This window comes from Choristoneura fumiferana, chromosome 26 (genome assembly GCF_025370935.1).
Source record: "Choristoneura fumiferana chromosome 26, NRCan_CFum_1, whole genome shotgun sequence".
Lineage (NCBI taxonomy): Eukaryota > Metazoa > Arthropoda > Insecta > Lepidoptera > Tortricidae > Choristoneura > Choristoneura fumiferana.
The window spans coordinates 3,012,032-3,023,916 of NC_133497.1; the positions used below are offsets into that span (position 1 = coordinate 3,012,032).

General features: G+C 37.6%; 1 protein-coding gene across 1 annotated transcript in view; it reads right to left on the reverse strand.

Annotated features, from left to right (window-relative positions):
- Window positions 1–11,885, reverse strand: part of LOC141442877 (glutamate receptor ionotropic, kainate 2-like) — a 60,876-nt gene that overhangs the window by 36,059 nt on the left and 12,932 nt on the right. The window contains 2 exon segments of the mRNA XM_074108030.1: window positions 1,253–1,417; window positions 2,627–2,737. Of these exon segments, the coding sequence (XP_073964131.1) occupies window positions 1,253–1,417; window positions 2,627–2,699 (238 nt within the window). The 5' untranslated portion in view covers window positions 2,700–2,737.

Below are 11,885 nucleotides of genomic sequence, written 5' to 3' on the forward strand. Positions count from 1 at the left end.
TATGCAATTTTCCGGGATAAAAACTATCCAATGTCCTTCCCCGGAACTGAAACTTCAGTGACTTAGACGTGAAAAAGTAACAAACAACTTTCGCATTAATAATAATAAGTGGGATTAAAAAGAGGTTAAACAATCTTGACGAGTATTTTTATTGAAAAACACTTTTTAAAGGATAATATTACTTATGAAGCCTATATAAATTAATGACCAAATTATGTCCTTGCCGTAATTATTGTTACCTAATCGTATATGTTGAATTTTTTAAGTGTTTTTCAATAAAAAGACACGTCAAGATAAAACTACTTACTTATACTTACTTGTTTTACTACTATTATTTTATTTAGTAGGAATAGTTACGCTACCACTACTTACTTCTACTATTTTTCCTTATTTTTGCTACTACTACCTACTACTATACTTTACTTACTACTACATTGTTTACTTTTCTACTACTACTCCTTACCTTCTTAATTTTTACCTGACTGCGAAGGAGTTTTAAGTGTTTGACGCGTATGTATGTATGTCTATTCCTATGTCCTCTCGTAACTACTCAACGGCTGAACCGATTTTGATAAATGATGCGTCATTGGAATCGTCTTAATGACGAGAGTGACACTGGGTACATGAAATTCTTGAAAAATCAAAATGGCGGATTTTTGGTGCCAAATTGTAAGTTTTCAAAAAATATTTTTATTCAAACCTATCGAGTGGGGTATCAAATGAAAGCTAATAATTAGCCCATTCTAAATATATATAATCGCTAACCCGTTATAATCGTTTAATATACAATTTTCACAAAAAAATGTGAAATAAAACAATAAATTTAAAAAATCTAAAACTCGACTGCTTAAAAAATACTAAAAAATAAAAACAAGTCTAGTAGACTAGAACTTTGTTAAGTAGCTAGCTTAAAGTTCAACAGTCGGGACCCATTTAAATCGTGACGCTCAAAATTTCTTACCTAATTTTCTTATTTATACTATACGAGTACTACCTGCAGGGCTACTACGAAACTCGAAACTCGAAGTTCGTGTCGTACGGTCCCTCTGACACTTATACTATTTAATACGAGAGCGAGAGCGGTACGATACGAACTTCGAGTTTCGAGCTTCGTAGTAGCCCTGAAGAACTACTTTACTTACTTACTACTACCTTACTTACTTCTCTAGTACTTACCTTCTTACTTTTTTTATTCACGAAAGCTCAGCCTTAAAGAATATTCTATTATGCCATACATATTTATCTTTCTTACCTTTCTTATAGCTTCTAAACGAGTCCCTAGCCGGTATGTACTCTATGCCGTCATAAACGAGTGTGCTATTGGGCAGCAAAACTCGCTCTTTATTTATTTTGTACACGGCGTATTTAAACGCCAGCTCGGTGCTGCCACCTCTCGCCTCTTCTGTGAAGATGGCACCTGGAAAAAAAATGAAACTCACATAGAGAATAATAAGCAATTATAATGTTTATTGTACTCAAAAAGAAGTGTTACAAGTAACATAAACTTAAGTTTGTACAAAAAGATCTTAAGTAAGTGGTCGAGCTTTCGACCCCTAAACTAGGTTTAAACCTGTGCCTTAGGGGGCTTGAGTTCGTCCGAAATTAATGTCTTAAACAAACATGTTCTTGGACAATGTAACAGCACATTAATCAGTAGTAAATTCTTCACTTCTCATGCCCTCAAAGTAGGTCATTATAGCCTTACGAGGCGGGAGTAAAGTGAGTACTTTAGTCCCTAGGGAGTAAAACTATTTTCTTTTTTTAATTTACTTCGAGTGACTTAGATAAACTCAAACAGCCAGCATGCTTAGTTTTTGGCATAAAATAAGATTGTGTGTGGACCATTTTCATGACGAAAATGTTACGTTCTTAGTCTACGCTTTTTCCGCATAGAAGGTGGCGCCATTCTATTTATTCCAGTTTGTGTATGGACCATTTCGCCGATGCAATTTTGTTGTAAATCATAAACAATTAAAATAAATTGATTATTCTCGCAATGTCGTCAAGTGATAGTGAAAATTATGATGTCGGGCAAAGAGCAGAAGACATAATTGATAATCTTTTGCCGCCGAAATCTAGAAAGATTTATTTAAAAACCTATGAAAGTATGGACTGGAGGGATAAGAAACGCATTAATTCTTTCACAGAAATTTCTTTTTTTTCTCGCAATCGAAGTGAAATATAGAGTTTGCACCTGGAGACACTTTTTCGTCATGATAGTAGTAGTTTTATAATTGTACTTTTGTATATGTTTTGTATTGTATTGTAAAACTCTTTATTGTACATAAAAACACATGAAAATAACAGAACACAGGATAATAAGATGTACAAAGGCGAACTTATCCCTTAAAGGGATCTCTTCCAGTCAACCTTTGAACGATTGACAGGATATCAGACACAAACTATAAATACGTAACGTTACGTTACGTGTTACGTTACGTTACGTTACGTTACGTACGTATAATTACGTCATATATTTAGGGAGGAAGAGTCAGGTTGTTAGTGACAGAGGAACAGTATTTAATAGCAATTTTCATAGCAACACGTGACAAGAGGGGTCTTTATGGATGGTCTCTGATGATGATGATGATGATGGTGATGATGATGACGATAAAGATGATGATACCTATTTTTATGACGGGCGACAGCGCGGCGACGGCGTGCACAGCGACGACGAGCCAGCGACACCAGAGCCACATGGCGACACATCACCGGCGGCACAAGACTGACATATGGCCTGGCGACAAAAATACACTGTTAAATATATGTTTTTCATCTGTCCTGTTCGGAAAGTTTAATTTTCACGGGTAGATAGCCGGGCGGAAAAATGCGTTTTCATCTCTAGGGTGGAAAGTTTTTTTTTTTTTATTTTTCGATTAGCCACGGAGTCGAAGATAATTGAGTTACGTCAATGACACTTTTTTTTCACGTTTCGGCATGGCCATCTAGATGCACGTCGTGACCAAGGAGCTTATATACAACACTGGAGGTTGAACGCCGAACATCCGTTTGAAACAAGAAATTTGATCTTTATTACGTCACGAACATATTCCATCTCTTTCTTTAGTTAGGTTAAGAAAGAGATATATCTCGGGTGGAATGGGTCACTTTCCACCCTTGGTTATCAATCTAATATATAGTCATATTAGTAATGCATGTAAAATAAAAGGTACCTAGTAAGTGAACAATGTTTCCTCTGTCGTTATTTCATCTACTCGCAATCGAAGTGAATGAAAAGCAGTGTGTAAAACTCGAGCATGAAACACGTTTCCCCTCGACATGTCTATCCGCAACGTGGCAAGTGGCAACGTGCAGTGTGAAGAAGCCTTCCGGAAGCCTTAACGGTTGCAAGGCAACATACCGTAACCCTATCGGCGGGTAGCGAAACTATTTTCACCTTACAACTTAGACATTATGGCTTATGGCACAGTCGAGATCAAAAATTTCTTTACACTTCAGTACCCCGCCACTGCATGCCTTCTGACAATTTTATACAAAAGTTCAAACAACAAATGACAGCGGTAAGGTAGTAAACTGTAAAGATATTTTTGACATAGACTGTACACCGTACAGTTAAACTAAAAAAAGTAAGTAAAAAGTCAATATCTTTATGATATTGACATGAGATGGATTTTTACTTTGTCTGTGTAAAAACACGTCTATCTGTACAATGTGTACGTACAGTCACCAGCATATCTGACACAAAAAAGCGTCCATAAATATCTATACGATTCTATTTCTAATTTCTAGGCTCACTATTTTTGTACGCTCCGCTGTGGCCTGTGGTAGATATAGATTCAAGTACAAATGGTGTACCTACAGTCGTACACCATTAGTTATAAGTTTTAAAAGAAGTGTGCATATCTAAAGCTCAACAATCTCTTATATAACATCTGTCGCAAACTATACTATAGTAAATTAACCCAATTAACAACTAAGTTCGTTATACAAGCTATCAGACCCAAGGGTTTAAGCAAACATACAACTAAAGGGTGTTGATGGATATTGACAACGAGATTATATCCTATTTAAGTACTTTAACGACCACACCTCATCATCCCAGCCTATATACGTCCCAGCAGCAAGGCTTCCTCTCAGAAATAGAGGGCTGGATAGGTACAGTCACGAGCGTTTTTTTTTATTGGACTGAATGGCAAACTATCAAGTGGGTCTCCTGATGGTAAGAGATCACCACCGCCCATAAACATCTGCAATACCAGGGCTATTGCAGATGCGTTGCCAACCTAGAGGCCTAAGATGGGATACCTCAAGTGCCAGTAATTTCACCGGCTGTCTTACTCTCCACGCCGAAACACAACAGTGCAAGCACGCTGCTTCACGGCAGGATTAGCGAGCAAGATGGTGGTAGCAATCCGGGCGGACCTTGCACAAGGTCCTACAACCTGCAAATTTGGGACCCACTATTACTCAGCACTATTACTCATGTTTAATCAAATAAAATATTTTTATCTTTATCTTTAGCACATCTCTGGTGGAAACAGCTGAGCGGAACGAGAATTGTTATGGTGTAGAAAGAATGGAAATGACACACACGCTTGATGATTAAGACAAGACTGGTTTATTTACATAAGCGGGTAGTTACATACAATAATATATATCTACCTACAACAAGCTAATATAACATCTTCCTCTTTCTTTCTTCGAAAAGATGTTCACCGGTCTGATAATAAAATGAAATGTATTTTTATAATAAATTAAGTATTTGAGAAAATATATTAGAAATGATTTTGCTAAAAAATTCTGGACAGGCAATTTTTTTTATGATTTTTAATTAAATGCAGACAACCCTATATCAACGTGTTCACAATAAAACAGCGCTTACGTTGATATACAATTTGTTCTATTATCTAATCAAATGAAAGTAGCTGGCATCGACATAATAACTGGTTAAGTTTATCTGGCAACCCAGTAGTTCGTCCAGGTAAACAATAGCAAACCCAACGTCTACATATTCTATATGTATTAAACTTTTAAGTTAATGTAAAATTGTCTTATTATCTCGATGATGCAACAAAAATTTATTAAAAATAATTTCTATTTAAATAACTAAAAATAGCCTGTCCAGGATTTTTTTTTAGCAAATCCATTTCTAATATATTTTCTAAGATACTAAATTTATTATAAAATACATTTCATTCTATTATCAGACCGGTGAAGATCTTTTCAAGTTCGGATCTTAGACTATTATATGTATATATACTTCGGGAATAACACCCTAAGTTCGTGGGTAGAAAAAGTCCTTCTAGCAACGAGGCCTCCCGACCTCACTTTGACGCATTTATGCAAGCTAGATTTGCATTCTCTTTGTCAGTGCATACTCGATCGCATGCAATCTTCTTTAGCGATGCATAGCTGAACAAGCTTTTTCTTGTGCAACGAACAATCTACATTTTTAGGGTTTCGTAAATCAAAAGGAAAAAACCGGCCAAGAGCGTGTCGGACACGCCCAAGATAGGGTTCCGTAGCCATTACGAAAAAAATAAGTAATATTTTCTAAGGATTTCGTATTTTATACGGAATCTTCCAAGTTTAGTTTAGTGCCAGGCACGGAGAACAGATGGCCGTTCGGGCCGAAAAGTTCTCGAGTGGAGACCGTGGTTTGGCACGCGCGTAGGACGTCCACCAACGAGATTTCATTTCATTTCATTCATTATTGCATATCACGTTACAAACATAGATGGAATTATAAATAGGCAGGTATACATGTGACGCCCTGTTAGGACACAGCAATATTAGAGGGCCAATTAACTATTTCATTTTATAAATTGTTTTACATAAAATAAATCTATGGTTACAAATATCTGAATATAAATTCTTATTTAATATTATTATAATGATATACTTCAAACATATATAGTGCTTAATACCTAATTATTTTACATACTTATGGACGGATGACCTGGTTAAAGCTGCGGGTTCACGGTGGATGCAGACCGCTGGCATACCGAAGCGACTGGAGGTCTGTGGGGGAGGCTTATGTCCAACAATGGACGTCCTACGGCTGAAATGATGATGATGATGATACATACAGAAAACCCAAATAAAAGCGTGTATGATAACAACTACCATTAACATTGGAGTATAAATATGAACTGTACCCCGGCGTGATAATGTGCGTGAAATATGTGCCACGGACTCACGCGCAGAAAGAATGGCCAACTTTTGTACTATCGAAACAACTGAATCGTGACCCACTGCGGAACCTTTTTAGGGTTCCGTAGCCAAAATGGCAAAAACGGAACACTTATAGTTTCGCCATGTCTGTCTGTCTGTCCGTCCGCGGCTTTGCTCAGGGACTATCAATGCTAGAAAGCTGTAATTTTGCACGAAGATATAATATGTAAACTATGCCGACAAAATTGTACAATAATTTTTTTTTTTTTATAGTACCTCCATAGACGTAAAGTGGGGTGGTTTTTTTTTGTGGGGTAACTTAAACGGTTAAGTTTTCTTGAGAATTAGTATTAGAGTAAATAGCAGCCTAAGGTATATAATATACCTAAACTTGGAATATTCCGTACAAAATACGAAATCCTTAGAAAAATATTACTTATTTTTTTCGTAATGGCTACGGAACCCTATTTCGAGCGTGTCCGACACGCTCTTGGCCGGTTTTTGTAGAAAAAGTCATGGGGACATCGCATTGCTTTACATGGGAATTCATTGTGACACGTACTACTGTGGGAATGTTGTACGGTGAGTCAGGAATCTAATGGTTTGACTGTACACGCATTCGTTACGGAATGTACAATACAATACAATAACTCTTTATTGCACACCAATACAGAAAACACAAGTATATACATAGAGATTTTATAAGGTAAGCAATGTAGGTACAGTCACCAGCACCAATATCTTACACAACAAGCGTGCATAAATATCTGATACGACTCTATTTCTAGGGCCGGAAGGACGTGACAGAAAGGATTTTTTCTACAAATTCATTTTGCTAAAAATGCGAAATTGGCCTACGTATGACTAAAAAAACAGTAAGATCAAAAACGAGTCACGTTTGACTCTTGAAAGCTTGAGCTCATCCCAAAATACTTTTATGAGTCATATATGACTCCTTGGATGCTTTGGATATTTCGACGTAGTGCGCCCAATTCCGGGCTATAATCCCGCGAAATTATCGGGAAATACTTTTTTCCTGTGTCTTATTCCAGATGTCACTCCAGCTGCTACTTTCAGTTTTATTCTGTCTTTCCGCATTGCCCCTTGGCTGTTACCCACTCCGGGCTTGTTTTCAGTACGGCACAAGGTGGCAATTCCCTTCCTGTTACCAGCTGAAAAAATATACTGGACAACACACTTCAACTAACTGACATACACACAAATTTACATCCAAATCCGTTCAGCCATTTAAGAAGTAAAAGAAGAGACGAAGCATGACGAAGCGACTTTAGTGTAATGTAGTATAGCTTAGTTTATAGTTTAGATGATTAAGCCTTAGTTTGTAGGCATAGGTTTAAGTTGTTTTTTTTTGTCAAATTGAATGTATGATAAATTGCGTAAATATGTAATTCGTTTAATAAATATCACAAAGAAGAGAAAAAGTGCAGAGTTAGCGAAATACACCGTGTATTTTCCGGGAATTCCCATAGAAATAAATATAGAAATAGAAAACGTTTATTCGCATTTCGCAAATTACATAAACACAAAATAAACAAGTATAAAGTAAATATATATGAAAGTATTTGCGAGTATTTTGGAATTTAGTACCTATCTAAACTCCCAGAATTTCAATTCAGTTCACGGACTAAGGCTTTACACGTCTGAATAGGATATAACGAATGAATATAGATATAGAAGATAGATAGAAGATGTATGTCTATCCGTTGTCTAGCACCCATAGTACAAGCTTTGCTTAGTTTGGGGCTTGTAATTTGTCCCAAGATATTATTATGGTTTGTGCTCGTCACACTCTAAAGCTGTGTGCCTGCTTCCGTTCACTTTATTCACATGGCGTCGTTTACGGCCACAAAGCTCCGCCCTCACCGCGATATTGCTCACTAAATCTCTTTAATTATGTTATAATAATGTGGAGCAACAATACGGGGATGCATGCGCCAGTTTGTATATGTGGCGAACAAAAAATCTCTCAAAAAAAAATGTCTCTTATTTTCCTCTCTTCTCCTATTTATGTTTTTACTGTGTTTTTGTTGTGATGTAGTGTGTTTTTCTTGACAATAAATGTTGTGAGTTTGTTTGTTTGTTGTGAAAAAGATAGTGTCGCGTCTGTGATTATGTTAATCTATGTCGCAATCATTGAAGCCTTTATCATGTAGTTACATATAAGCATATAAGTAATGTTTTAAACTTTCGTGATTTTCACTCATAGTTAAATATCATATCTTATAAGGGACTTATCACGCTAAACAAACAACCTCGCCGTTTCGACCACATTACAGTGGCCGTGGTCACGAGTAGACTGAAGTTTAGACCGGCTCTCAAATATTTTTGGCAACGGATCCCTAATTTTCCGGATCGTTTGTTATAGTTCTTTACCTCAAAAGCATAAATTCCTTGTAGCGATTTACCAAATCGCATTTTACCTCGAACTAACAAAACTTCAATAGAATCATGTACTTAACGCAATTTATCGCGTAGTTTTTTACATTACGTAGTATAATTAATTTGTAGCATCTCATTTTTCGTGCAGTATTTTACCCTAGACGCATTTCGCCGCGATCGACGTTTGCTTGGGACTCTAATTAATTGACAAGTTAATTGATGTTTGTACTAAAATACATAATACACGATCGAGGTGAAATGCGACTAAAACTAATAGAGACTAAAAAAAACACGATTGAGACACAACGCGATACTTAAATACACGATCGAGGTGAAATGCGACTAAAAGTTATAGCGACTAAAAAAATAAACTATTGTGACACAAGCACAACACTACAATTAAAAATACGATCGAGGTGAAATGCGACTAAAACTAATAGAGACTAAAAAAAAACACGATTGAGACACAACGCGATACTTAAATACACGATCGAGGTGAAATGCGACTAAAAGTTATAGCGACTAAAAAAATAAACTATTGTGACACAAGCACAACACTACAATTAAAAATACGATCGAGGTGAAATGCGACTAAAAGTTATAGCGACTAAAAAAATAAACTATTGTGACACAAGCACAACACTACAATTAAAAATACGATCGAGGTGAAATGCGACTAAAAGTTATAGCGACTAAAAATAAACTATTGTGACACAAGCACAACACTACAATTAAACATACGATCGAGGTGAAATGCGACTAAAATTAATAGCGACTAAAAAAATAAACTATTGTGACACAAGCACAACACTACAATTAAAAATACGATCGAGGTGAAATGCGATTCGGTGAAATACTACAAGGAATTTATGCTTTTAAGTTAAAGAACTAACAAACGGTTCATTTACCTATTCTCGCTCAGCGTTCTCGTAGCTCTAATGGAAACAGCTCAGCGGAGCGAGGATAGGTTAAAGGTGGTTTTCCACCGGCGAGACGAGACGAGGTGAGACGAGACGAGAATTGAAATTTGTATGGCGGCGCCCGCGGCGGCCTGCGGTGGGCGCCCGAGAGTGCATACAAATTTCAATTCTCGTCTCGCCCCTTCTCGTCTCGTCTCCCCTGTGGAATATCACCTTAATAAAGGGTTGCCATTGGTTTAGGTTAGGGCATACACGTTTCTCGCAATTTAACTTCTTGAGTCTGTTTTCAGCTTTCGCCAGTCAGCCCATAACGTGTGTACGAGAAAAGCGTCACAAAGCTGATGTTTTTGTTTGGGACATTTTTCAAACTATCGAAACCGGATTCGGTAGGAAAAATATTTTTTTTTCTGAAATTTATATATCTTATTTTTAAATAAGAAAATGTACACTTTCTTGTGAAAATGCCTACTTATAAATTAATTGAATTAAACTACGCAAATAACGGAAGACGAAGCGTTGGCAGGCCTCCCACCAGGTGGACTGACGACATCGTGAGAGTAGCGGGAAACCGGTGGATGCAAGTGGCAAGTTGTCGTTCATTGTGGCGTTCTAAGGGGGAGGCCTTTGTCCAGCAGTGGACGTCTTCGGGCTGATGATGATGATGATGATGATGACGCAAATAAAATTACATAAAAATAAGCAAATTGAAATAAATTTTATGAAATCAACAAAGTCAAAGTATCTTAATTATAAACACTTATGAATGTCCAAAAAAATCTACCACCGGTTCGGAAAAACCTATGTTGAGAAGAATCCGACAAGAAACTCAATGAAGTGCCTAGGTACATCGCGGTTACCCGTTCTCGCGATAACGGTCGTTATGTAAGGGTGCCATTTTTATCAATCAAGGTACGGAACCCCAAAAACTAGTTTAATCAAATACAATCCTATACCGAGCTCATATTTTAAACCGACCCGTTTCAGAGCCGCAATACCCTAAGGGCTGCAAACCACAAACCTATCGGTTAATAGAATCGACGATAATAGAATATACCCTCACACTCTCCACCTGAGGGGGCTACTACGAAATTCCAAAATCGAAGTTCTTATCGTACCTACCGTTCCTCTCACTCTCGTACTGCCTGGCCGCCGCGGATTGACCCTAAAGCTGGGTACTGACCAACGTTACGAGGTGAAATGTACATTCGCATCGAGCATGTTACGCATTGAGCATGTTCGCTGTGTTCTCAAAATCTGCGTAATGTTGCTCGTCAAAACTTGTGCTCCATATTCGCCAGCCACTCTCAGTAAAGATGGCTGACTTGTTACAGCGTACTGACTGAACCGCGCAACAGTCAAAGGATTCGCCAAAACGACAGCCGGGTGGAGCACTCAAAGCGAGCAACGAGCGGCTCGTTGCTCGCTGGTTTCCCCGTAACACTAAGTACTGACTGCACGAATGCTCGCTGTGCAACATGTTACATTACACCTCGTAACGTTGGTCAGTACCCACCTTACGAAGCTAATATTATTTAGTACGAGAAGGGACGGTACGATACGAGCTTCGATTTTCGAATTTCGTAGTAGCCCTCTTGATCAAATCCACGCTTGCAAAGTCCTTTAAATAAACCGCCATTTTATGATTCCATGCCCAAAGAGTAAATCTTTTAAAAACAGAATGGGCACAGAAACAATTCTATATGAAGTCGTGCATACCTTTTTAGGGTTCCGGAGCCAAAATGGCAAAAACGGAACCCTTATAGTTTCGCCGTGTCTGTCTGTCTGTCCGTCCGCGGCTTTGCTCAGGGACTATCAAGCCTTACCTTAGGCTGCTATTTATTCTTAAACTACTAATAATTCTCAAGCAAACTTAACCGTTATAGTTTTCCTTGTAAGTTTGATATACTTAAATTACTATCATCCTGAATTTTTTCAAATTTATCCACCCACCGGTTTAGATTTTAGAGGGAGGGGGGACGCTCGATTTTAATTTAAAGTTGAATATTTCGCTAAAAAATCACTGAATCAAAAATCGTCTTAGCAACTCCCTAATGGTTTTAAAAAACCTAGCCAACGATACCCCACACTCTAGGGTTGGATGAGAAAAAAAAATCACCCCCACTTTACGCCTATGGGAGGCACCCTTAAAAAAAATTTTTTTTGTACCATTTTGTCGGCATAGTTTTCATATATATCCGCGAAAAATTACAGCTTTCTAGCATTGATAGTCCTTGACCTTGAGCAAAGCCGCGGACGGACAGCCAGACAGACAGACAGACATGGTGAAACTATAAGGGTCCTTTGGCTACGGAACCCTAAAAATGAATACAAGCTTTTTCACGGGCTGTACAATTTGTTGACAGTATGTACCAGCATTAGGGCATTGTCAGAACTACATTTCCGTACCAACTTTCAGATCGATGCCATTAA